This window comes from Mchenga conophoros, linkage group LG10 (assembly GCF_057382185.1).
Source record: "Mchenga conophoros isolate Kocher_MC1m ecotype Shallow Benthic linkage group LG10, M_conophoros_male_GT1.1, whole genome shotgun sequence".
NCBI lineage: Eukaryota > Metazoa > Chordata > Actinopteri > Cichliformes > Cichlidae > Mchenga > Mchenga conophoros.
Genome location: NC_140535.1, coordinates 19,977,439 through 19,989,040, shown reverse-complemented (window position 1 = coordinate 19,989,040; position 11,602 = coordinate 19,977,439). Strand labels below are relative to the sequence as shown.

The window sequence follows — 11,602 nt, the reverse complement described above, 5'->3', positions numbered from 1 at the left end:
TCTCACTGAGTCTGTTAAACTTTCATTGTTTTAAACTAAACATACGACAAACCACTCTCACTGTTCACCTGCCAAGCATAATTTTTATTCTGTAAAAGTCCTGAATGAAATCCAAAAGGGACTAGAAAGCGGCAGGTGTTAGGACCCAGCAGAGACATCAGTAATACCTGCATTTTTTTCCTTCCTGAGGAAATTGAGATGGTTGTTTTTCTCTGGCATGTAAAACCAAAGCAGCAAGAGTGGGTTCACCAAGTGAAACGGTATTATGAAAATTAACTCACAAGTTTGCACTCTGTCTTGAAAATCTATCTGCAAATCGTAGAGGCACTAATGATTAGCTTACACAAAGCCATGATCGGTGCAGCTATTATGAAGTATAATTTTAAAGCGCTTCCCCTGCTTTTTTGGATGTAATGAGCAGCCATTAAGGACCTGTAGCTGACGCCCTACGATTTCAAAGTTTACTAACTTTACTGCAATCTACAGGCACAGCTCCGTGGACAGTCATGTAAGACACATAAAATAGTCCTTCAGAGTGATTACTGGGCATGTATTTTCTTATAAATATTAACATATTTAAAAGGTCTTGTGACAAATGATCAATAGGAGGCAACTTTGATTGTTTCCCCTTTACTTCTTGGTATTTGCTCTTTCTTTTTTTAGAAGCCTTAATTCGTATAAAAATAAGAAAATACAGTGTACATAAAATACATATTAAAATCTAATAATATTCTTGATGGTTACACAACTCATTTTTATGTATTAAGTACTTTTACTTGTGTCATTTACGCCACTGGACAATACCTAATTATACTTTTTAAAGTAGTGTAGCTTGAAACATCAAGGTTTTAGTAAAGGTTCTAAATTCTTTCTTTGACTGATCCTAAGTGGATCGTAAGAGGAATGTCAGGCCTTTCAACTAGATTTAATGTTCAAATATGGTCAAATAACCTCTAGGTCAAATCCCTGAGGAAACTAAATACATTCCATAAGAGCATGATAGCTTATGTATTTATTATCAGTTTGTCAGTTTGTCTTTTTTGACACGTTAGTCTGCTATAAGCATTGTACTTATGTAACAGCAACAGTCACAAAGGTGCTCACAGTGAAACAGTATCAGTTCTCTGATATCACTAAATTAAATTTAAAAAAAGTGACTTGTCACGTGTCACAGGTAACTAATTTACCAGAGAAAGAACTGCTCTTGTATAACATTGGAGTTTGAACCCATATGTAAGGAATGATGCATTGGTAGTCCCTGGGCAAGTCCCTGGGCAAGCAGGACTACTGTTGCCTCTTTTTACTGTGGGTAAGTTCATTTCAGACACATCTTCCTTCTCCTGTTGACAGTTGTTGAAAGTTTCTACTGTTTACAAATGTATAAAATAATCTTGAATTGTACTGTATATATATTTAGTCAAACTTTTTAACCTTTACTTGTCATATATATCTTATACGTGGTACATTGACTGATATGACCCTGTCTCCTTCTGACATTATAGGAACCATGGCTTCACATCGTGGGTGGGGGTTGTTTGTTATACTCACTGTTTGCCTCATTTCATTAACTCAACATTGCAATGGAGGAAACGTCCTAGTTTTCCCTGTAGATGGCAGCCACTGGATCAATATGAAGATCGTTCTAGAAGAACTTCATGCCAGGGGTCACAGCCTCACTGTGATCAGGGCCGCAAACACCTTATTTATCCCTGAGAAGTCTGATATTTACACATCCATTACAATTGATTTGGGTGAAGATGTAGACAACTTCTTCGAGGTGTACCTTCAAGAGCATATGAGGGTATGTGACTATGGATTTAATGTATTTATTTCGGTGTGATGCATTGTGAGTCGGGCAGCGGTCAAAGGTGGAAGCTTTAGCAGTCTGATCCCAAGAGCTTTGAATTCCCACCAAGATTTGTATTTCCTGCTCAGTGCCTCCACTTTCTAGTTTTCCCCAGTGGGTGAGAGGGTTGCTTCGCTGCACCTTCAGGTTAGGGAATGTTGCATGTGCTAACTCCATGAACAAGTTGCTGGCCTAAGAGGAGAAGTTAAAGTATGTTGGGATCTTGTTCACAAGTGAGGGAAGGAAGGAGTGGAAAATTCTTTGTGTGAATAGCATAATATGCAAAACGCACTGTAAATAAACATCTACATGATCTGCACCACAGTTGTGTTTATAGTTTTATGAATGGTGAGTGATAAATATCAGAACTGAGGAACAATATTACCTCAATTCAGTGAGTTTTATGGTAAAGGAGATAATAAATAAAAGTGCTGAAGCACCCTCCCTTACTATGGCTGCCCTGCAGATACTTTGTGTGACTTCACTTAGGAACCTCCATAATGGAAAATGACCATTTGACTGGACCCTGTATCTCTTTGCTGCTGGATAAGGTGGTTGGGGAGAGGGATGTCAGTGGATTTCTGTTTAGACCGCTGCCCCAGACCTGAATAAGTGTCAGAAAATGGATGGATGCATTTATTTATGAATAACACGTTTTTTTCTAACTATTTTTAGGCACAGAGAGAAGGGACTTCACTGCTGACTTTCCTCAAACTCACCAAGGATTTCCTTTCTATGATTCATAAGGCTCACGTGCTGATATCTGAGATGGCCAAACATATTTTGAATAATCAAACTATGGTCAAAAGATTAAGAGATTCCCAGTATGATCTGGTTCTAACTGATCCAGCTATGGCCCCAGGGGTCATTCTAGCCAAATATCTCAAGCTTCCCTTAGTGCTCAACGTACGCTGGATCACCAGTGGAGAAGGCCACTTTGTGTTAGCTCCCTCACCCCTCTCTTACATCCCGGTGCCAGGATCCGGCTTAACAGACAAAATGAATTTCATCCAGAGGATCAAAAACATATTATTCCATGGCATTACGCTGTTCCAGCAGAAATTCTTGGTGGGCCCAGTCTATGATGAGATGTGTGATAAGTATATTGAGGGTGGATGTGACATCATCTCACTTCTTCAGGAAGCAGACATTTGGCTGTTCAGGTCAGATTTTGTGTTCGAGTTCCCTCGCCCCACTATGCCAAATGTTGTCTATATAGGAGGATTTCAGTGCAAACCAGCTCAGCCTCTGCCAGCAGAGCTGGAGGAGTTTGTTCAGAGTGCTGGGCAGCATGGAGTGATCATCATGACTCTGGGAACCTTAGTTGATGCTTTGCCCAAAGAGATTGCAGATGAAATCGCCAGCGTGTTTGCCAAGATGCCTCAGAAGGTGAGAGAGCCCCTATAATTTACAATTTTAAAGCTGATACGTTACGTTCATTATAGGTGTTGCATTAATTTTCAATCAGCTAAATTATTGTAAATACAATTTATAATCTGAAAGTTGTAGGTACTTAATAGCGTTACAAATAACTGCCTAACTGAAGCAGAATAATGAAACAATTATAATCATATAACAATATAATTTCAGCTGTCTTTCTGTCTGACCCAGAGGTAGTGTAAATCTTTATAATTTAAGATAGACAGAAAGTCTTTAGACTGAGAGGTAGGGAGAAAGAACCAAAGGTTTGTTGAACTTAAACATTTTTAATAACAAAAAGGGAGGAACAACTGAAAAAACATGGCAGTTGAAGAGTATATGAAGTAAGTAGGAGAGTTCATTTAAGGGTAAATCCAAATAAGCACAAAGTCTAAAAAAACAACTAAGGACAAGTCCAGCAGGTGAACTGTGAAGAGAGGGCAGACAAACAAAGGAGTGGAAATGACATGTAAAGCAATACTTTAAAAATAAAACAGGAAAACCACACAAAGACTACTCACAAGTCAGTAAGTTCTTTCCAGAAACAAAAGCTTTTATCATTACTGTCTGTTTCAGGGGTACTTACATACTAATGGTCTTTATTTTTTTGTTTTCTAACCAGGTGATATGGAGGCACAAAGGAAACCGTCCCTCTACACTGGGAAACAACACTTTAATGGTCGACTGGATGCCACAGAAAGATCTTCTGGGTCATCCACAGACCAAAGTCTTTGTAGCTCATGGAGGAACTAATGGTGTCCAGGAGGCCATTTACTATGGGGTCCCCGTGCTTGGCATACCCTTGTTCTTCGACCAGTATGACAACCTTCTGCGACTGCAGGAGAGAGGAGCTGGAAAGATCATCCACCTGTCTGATGTTAATGGCCACAGTTTTGAGCAAATCCTTCAAACACTGCTCCATCAAGAGAGCTACAGGCAGAACATGCAACGAATGTCGCGTTTGCACAGAGATCAGCCAATAACACCCATGGAGAAGGCAGTCTTCTGGGTAGAATATGTGATGCGCCACAAAGGGGCTCGTCACCTGCGTACAGAGGCTTATAAGATGCCCTGGTACTCTTACTACTGTTTAGATGTACTGTTCATATTGCTGTCTGTGGTCACTGCTCTGCTCTATTCTATTGTGGCTCTTGTTAGATTTCTGTGCTGCCGAAGAAGAAGAAAAGCAAAAGCTAAACAAAGCTAATTAAGGCCATATTTGTTTAGAAATACTGTAGTCTAAAGTGAGTTATGTAAAGCACTGTTTTTATAGAAAAACATATATATAGCCATTCTTATCTCAAATTTTTATATGGTACAAATGACTTGACAGTTGTTTTTTACTAAGTGAATTGTCAAATATACATTTGGTGATTAAATATAGATTTAATGATACATTAAAAATCAAGATCCTGTGATTTTTAATGCCAAAATATCAGTCTCTGACTGTTAGACAATGACCAAATCACATTTTATTTTGTTCTTTTCTCATAAAGTGCTCTATAAATAAAAAAAATTTAACATTTAAAAAATAGTTTTAGTGTTTTTACTAAAAATAATGTCTGGTAACTTTAGCAGTCTGATCCCAAGACTGCTAAACTTCTGACCCCACTTCCGCCAATCCCTTTATTGTGGCGGGAATGAACCTGCATAAGTTCCGGGTCAAGCAACTGCGTGTTTCCTGCTCCTCTGGCTGCTGTTGTCCCTGTGGTTGGCGTACTTGTCCGATATCGACAAATTTTACACTACATACCAGTTGGCAGCGTACAATAACCCGGCCGATTCATTCATCTTTACACCACCTCACAATCGACTCAACGGTGAGTTATTTGTTTGTTTTGTTTTGTCACAATTAATGAAAATGCGGAGCCGCCATCGCACATGCTAAAACGCCGGTAAGCTAATGCTAGGCTAGCGACAGTAAGTGCAATTACTAGTTTTATTTATTGAATATTGTGGTTTTTGTTTATTCCATTATGGCCGAATGTTGACTTAACGTATCTAGAGTTGAGCGAGTGATTTGATTTTTGCAGTTTTGTCTGCTTTGGATGTTTTTTGTTACTTTTCTGATGAAATGCCAAAACGGCCTTTAAGATTTTGCATTGAGTTAAATTCCATTGAGATTATTGAATCTGTTGCGCAACACCTCAAATTCAAATTTTATTTGTCACGTACACAGTCATGCACAGTACGATATGCTTGGACAACTGCTCGTGACCTAAAGAAAACAAAAAAGGAAAAGGCTATGAATAAGATTGGAAATAAATATGAAAAATTAAAAAGGGTATATTTAACTAGGAAGGAATAAAATATAAATTAAGGTTAAAAATGAAATAACTGTACAACACAAATTAGAATGGAAGGGTAAATTTAACTGGGAAAGAATAAGATAAAATATATAAATTAAAGTTGAAAATGAAATAACTGTACAACACAAATTAGAAATTAGTGGTTAAATGTGGTTAAATGAGTTTTGTAAATATATTTAATTAACTTTGGATAATGTTTATTAGCTTTATTGCTGATATACTTTGATGGGACCCATGAGAATGTTTTTCCATAATAGTATTTTGAATGAAATTCATTATAAGAGATGATGGTTTATTGATTGCTGTATGAAACATGGCATTAGTTACTTGTCTTTGTTATTTATGTATTTATATTGTCACAGCAGTAGAATGCTGTTTCATTTTCTTCGGTGAATGATAATTTATGTTTTTGACCTTGTTTAGGTCAGGTTTTTTTTTTTTTTTTTTTTTTTTTTTCTCCCGCGATCAGCCCTGATCAGCACGAGATGGCGAGCCACCCTACCACCGCTACGTTGCGGTAGGAATCGTAAACCTATGGACTGAATTAAACTGTTGACACATGACCTATCACAGGTCCATGGAACTGAACTAAATCTCATACTGGACTACACCTCATCCCACCTCCTTTTGGAACCTAATAAGCTGTTTTGTATTGTCAACATTATTTTTGTTTGTGATATATATGCATATTTTGGTTATTATTTTGTACATCCGTCTATACATCTCTCATAACAAACATAATATATATATTTTGAGCTCTACTTTGGCTTCCTGTGTTTTATTCACACACTCAGGCTCCATAGTCGAAATGAATTTTGATAGCTCATTGTCTATGAAGCTGCAGTCAGGCGCCCTGGTCCTTTAACCGCGTTACACTGGCAATGTCTTTAGTAATGATAATAACAATGACAATTTTATTTATATAACACAAATCTCATTTACTCTACATGGAGGAAGATGGCATTAAAACATATGTAATTGATCTCATGTCTGCAGGCAGGTTGTTCCAAAGTACAGGATCACAATAACTGAAAGCACTTTCAGCACACTGGGATGTTATTCTGGGAACAATTAAAAGATCTGAACACGATGCCCTGAGAGTCCTGCAAATATGAAATAATTAAAGCTACTTGATATGAATGCAAGTAATGTAACACCTCTGTGTAACTTGTCTAAGTATCAAAGACAGTTTATTGTTTCCTTTAGGACTCCTGTATTACATCAAATTGTGAGAACTGGCAAGTTGATTACAAACCAAGAACACATGTAACTCATTCTGCCAGGATGCCGTAAAAGCCAATTTGTCATGGTCCTGGGTCGGTGACCCAGTGTTTTTGGTTGTGTACTTTTACTTTTGATAGTTTTTGTATTATGATTGTTGTGTTCCCTCTGTTTGGTGTTTCCCTGCTTGTGTATCCCCTTAGTGTAGTAGGTCTCTGTGTTTAGTCCGCGTCTCTGAGTCTGTGTTTCCTGTTTTACGTTGAAGGTCTGTCTTATGTCAGTGTGTTCTGTTTACGTTGCCCCTGCCTCGTCAGCTGTGATGTCTTCCAAGTGTGTTCCCCTCCTGTTTCCCATCCCTTGATTCCTGGTGTGTATTTCAGGGGCTGTATCCCAATTTAGGGTCTGCAGCCTTAAAGTACGCAGCCTCAACGGTCTTCAAGGGCCGCGTACTCAAAGACCGCTGAGGCCGGAAGTGTGAGGCTTGTGAAATGGGACAGTCTAGCCTCCGTCGCGCTGCCCAGGTTGCCTAGCAACCATGATAGCTGGAAACGTGTGGTTGACAGAAATGAAGGAGAACATATTTTGTTCGTTTGTTTGTTTCTACATGAGCTTTGTGTGATTTAATAAGTATCTGAGGCTGAGACCACAGGACTGTAAAACATGATTATTGGGCTTCATTTCTGTACTGAACAGTCATTTAAGATTAGCTAGTAAATAACAAATAGTTAATGTTGTTCATGAGACTAGAGTCAGTGTAAATATGATATGGCCAATATTATAGTTATTATATTAATCATTATTAGTTATTACAGCAATGAGTTTGAACTCAAATCACTTCTATTGTCACATTACATGTGCAGGTACACTGGTACAGCACATGTGAGTGAACTCTGTGTCAAATACTGAGCTTCAGTAAAGATTCAAGTTGCAGCTATTTATGTCCTATCACCTTAAATCTTCACTCAAAGACACTCAAGTATCTTTGACAGTGTGTATTATATATGTATTATATATAAGAGACAAATGTTGTTCCTTCAGTATGTTGGCATTATTACATTTGGCTCAATGCTTACATATATGTGTGTTTAAAAAAAAAAAAAAAAAAAAAAAAAAAAGTGCGAGCTGTGATAACTGTCTGATAGAATGAAGAGTAGACTGATATATGAAATATTCCTTTATTGGGTGAGAAAATCAGACCATGTCATAACTGCTTTAAGTCATACAGAATAGATATCAGAGCCTTAAACAGGCTGACTTCTGCTAAATGGGTCAAACTGGGCAGAAAGTCTACAAACACATAACATCCTTATAGAATATGATGTAACACTATAGATCACCTTAGCTCAGAATATATAAAACATATAAACAATTACAGCAATATGATGCAACAAACACAGCAGTGCTACTAATCCAAAATACTCAAAGCTTCATAGAAGTGGAACAAACATTTATTTTTAGCTCCATTCTGCTGCTGATACAGACTTTAGGTTTCTGAACATTAAACTTGTTGCTGCCTTTCATAGTGTGTAACTTGAAGGCCCTGAGTACTTTCTCCCACACTGCAAACACTGGAATGATAAAATGATTTGAACATAACCTAATAAGACTGATTCAGGACAGACAATTAGTTATTTTAAACTTTTCTAGCAGTCCTTTACAAACAGGGAACAGTCTGTCTATTCTCTCCATCTGTCAGCTGCTGCTGGCTCTTCCTCCTCCTCTTCCTCACACACTGCTGAGTTTGTCCTTGTGGATCATCAGGGGTGCAAAGCCTCACAGATGATGTGCAGCAGTGGGTCCCTCAGTCTGTCCTCACTCTGGACAGACACACTTGCAGTTGTCACACATGGAAATCAAATGTGTGATAAGCTGCAGGATTCAAACACAAGTGTAACTTATAAATACATGTTCATACTTTTATTACACAATCAGAGAGAAAGAAAAAGAGAGAGAGAGTGCAGGACAGACAGACAGGTGACAGTCTCAGGTGCACACACTGCTACAAAACAGCACAAAAGAAGGAGGATTTAGTGTGTGTGTGTTATTACGAGTGCTAAACAAGAAGAATTCCCAGATGGTACAGTGGACACATGGGTGACTCCTGTGATTAAAGCATCTTTCTTTCAGCTTAACGAGTGACCCGTCAGCTCGTTCAAACACACGTTAAAGTCCGTTTGGCTCAACACCACCGAACAGAGGCAGCAATATAACATAGCTAACATTAACAGTGCAGTGGATCCTGCTTGTGCCGTGATATTCAGGACTGCAAACCGAGCAGCATCACTGACTTTCAGCTTGTTGTGTTTGTGGATATATGACTGACTTTAATTATCCACAAAATCATCACATTCTCTGTAAGATTAAGGTCGACTATATATATATTTTGAAGTAGAGGCTTTAAACCCAAGTTAACGCTGCAAGTACAAACGTCACTAATGTCACACAACTTTGCCGACATGTGGCCAACAGTAACGTTTTAATGTTCTTCGTTATTAAACATTCGCACATAAATAAGTGACATCATATTCAGTACTTACTTTTGACAGTTCACTCTTCGGCCGGTCCCTTCTGCCGTATTTTGCGGCAAAATGATCCACACCCACCACCGCGCTATGAATTGTGGGATATATGGGACCACGAAGCGTGCACCGGACCACGCTTGATATTTGGGGAACTCGACGGCGCAGTTGGAGTATGCAGTTGAAGTACACTTCGAATCGGGACAGCCATCGTCGCGTGGCGGTGACGTAATCGCACTTAAAATGCGTCCTTAATGCGTGCAGACCCTGAATTGGGACACAGCCATAGTGTGTGTTACCTCGTCCTCGTTGCTGGTTTGTCTGCGTCTCTCCGTCCGTCTTTCTGTGTATTTCCCCGTACCTCCCTGCATCTTGGTTTCTGTTTAGTTCTGTTAGTTTTCCAGTTTAGGTTTTCTTAGTTTCATGTTTCACCCGCGTCATCCCTGTTGTATCCACCGCTGTTTAATAAACTCACTTGCACCAGAGCTGCCGCTTCCTGGGTCCTAACTAATTCACACGCTTGCCCCGGCAACCCGTGACACAATTTTTATGAAAGACCTGGAGAGCTGGTATGCACTGTTTGTTATTCTTTTTATTTATCAATTCAACTTACATTATCCTCTTATTTAAAATCAATACCAGTGCAGAAAACCCCCTAAAAAGATGATGATGGAAAAAATCCATAATTTTAGAAAATAGTGTGTATTAAAACTAGTGCTGTCAGCGTTAATCTCTCGTCTCGTTATTTCGTTTAACGAGATTAACGCTGACAGCGCTAATTAAAACCATTACTGTTACCTAAACAGTTCAAAAACAGATGCCTTGAAATAATCAGCAATTATGACCACAGCTTTCTGAGAGTTGTAACATATTAGCCAAATAGAGAAGGTTGTATCACAACTGATTATTTCAGTGAGTTACATCAACGAGTAATTGACGTAACTCAAAGTCAGCTGAGGTATGAGAGAAAAGAAAGAAATAATCGCAGATCTACCCAATGAAACTGTCATATAAAGGGATAGAGGGGATTTCCACTTTTTCTGATCAAATGAAAAACAAAACACAAATTAAGGCCTGTGTCAAGTTACATTTGCTCACTAGCCAAATAGAAATACAGAAAAACGGAGCCCCCTAACCTACTGTGTAATCAAGAAGTAAAGACAAGGAATTTATGCAATTGTTTCTTCAGTATTTTAATGACATGGGGATACAGGCAGGGTGGTATATTATGTCTCACAGTAAGAAGGTCCTGGGTTCAAACCTGCTGCCTACCTGGCACCCTTCTGTGTGCAGTTTCCATGCTAGACCTACCCCAGTTTCGGGTCTCTCAGGGTGCACTGGCTTCCTCTCAAAGTATAAAGACATGCATGTTAGTGGGTGATTCTTTAGGTGTGAATGTGACTCAGGTTTGTATCCCACCTCTTGTCCTATTACAGGTGGGGGCAGGCTTCGGCCAACCCTGAATTGGATAAGTGGAAGAAAATGGATGGATGGTGATACAGGCTAAACCAATAAATACAACTAAATAAAACAGTTGCAGATTACACAGTGTGCAACAATGGCAAATAAAGTTAATACCATTCTAATAAAATGAAAATGTGAAAAAAATGCTAATCTAGTTTCAATTTCTCCAGCAACATATACAGGTAGAAATTGTGAGGCCTCCCTTTTAAGAAACCTCTGGATCTGAAAAACCTCCAGCTCGCACTGGAACAGTTCCTGAAAAACCAGGCCAACATGAAATGCCAAAAAAAATTGTGGCCCCCCTTATTTGGATTTTATTTCTTTTTATAACTCATCCATCTGGATACTGGAGTTAGGAATATGGCAGCTTTGATTGAAAGGTGTCCCAACAGAGGGCCTGTAGCTGATTAATGCCTCCTAGCCCTCACGACTGTAGACTGGAGTCACTGGAGTGAATCACTCCATCGCGTTTTTGCCGTTTGCTGTTGTAGTGAATGAAAGTCTGTTGCTTAGCATTATGTCTATGCATTGCACCCGTATTGTTCTTCTGCAAATACAGTGTCTACAATTTTCAAGATACGATGTTCTAATTTTATGCAACAGTAGATACCAATAACAACTTGAGTTGATTTAATTTAGGTGAACATCGGGTCAAAGTCGGTTCGCATTTTTCCTTGATCCTCATTGTTAGCTGCCAAGGTTAAAGTTGACCTTGAAAAAAACTTCTAGAAACCATATAGAGTAATATATCTCATGAAAGGGGACAGAGAAAGCTGTACACACAAGTGTAATTTTTTTCAATACGAAGCCCGACAGTGTTACAA

General features: G+C 38.7%; 1 protein-coding gene across 2 annotated transcripts; it reads left to right on the top strand.

The window, feature by feature from the left end:
- Nucleotides 1-230: 230 nt before the first annotated feature.
- On the top strand, nucleotides 231-4,761 carry LOC146565792 (UDP-glucuronosyltransferase 2A2-like). 2 transcript variants are annotated; one of them, XM_085289185.1, is made up of 4 exons: nucleotides 231-1,309; nucleotides 1,503-1,801; nucleotides 2,522-3,235; nucleotides 3,888-4,761. In XM_085289185.1, exons 2-4 carry the CDS (start codon nucleotides 1,508-1,510, stop codon nucleotides 4,470-4,472), a joined length of 1,593 nt encoding a protein of 530 aa, XP_085145311.1. In that variant the 5' UTR covers nucleotides 231-1,309; nucleotides 1,503-1,507; the 3' UTR covers nucleotides 4,473-4,761. The 2 variants fall into 2 exon arrangements, with proteins under 2 accessions (XP_085145311.1, XP_085145310.1); XM_085289184.1 differs by lacking the exon at nucleotides 231-1,309 and having other exon boundaries at nucleotides 1,338-1,801.
- The last annotated feature ends 6,841 nt before the right edge of the window (nucleotides 4,762-11,602 follow it).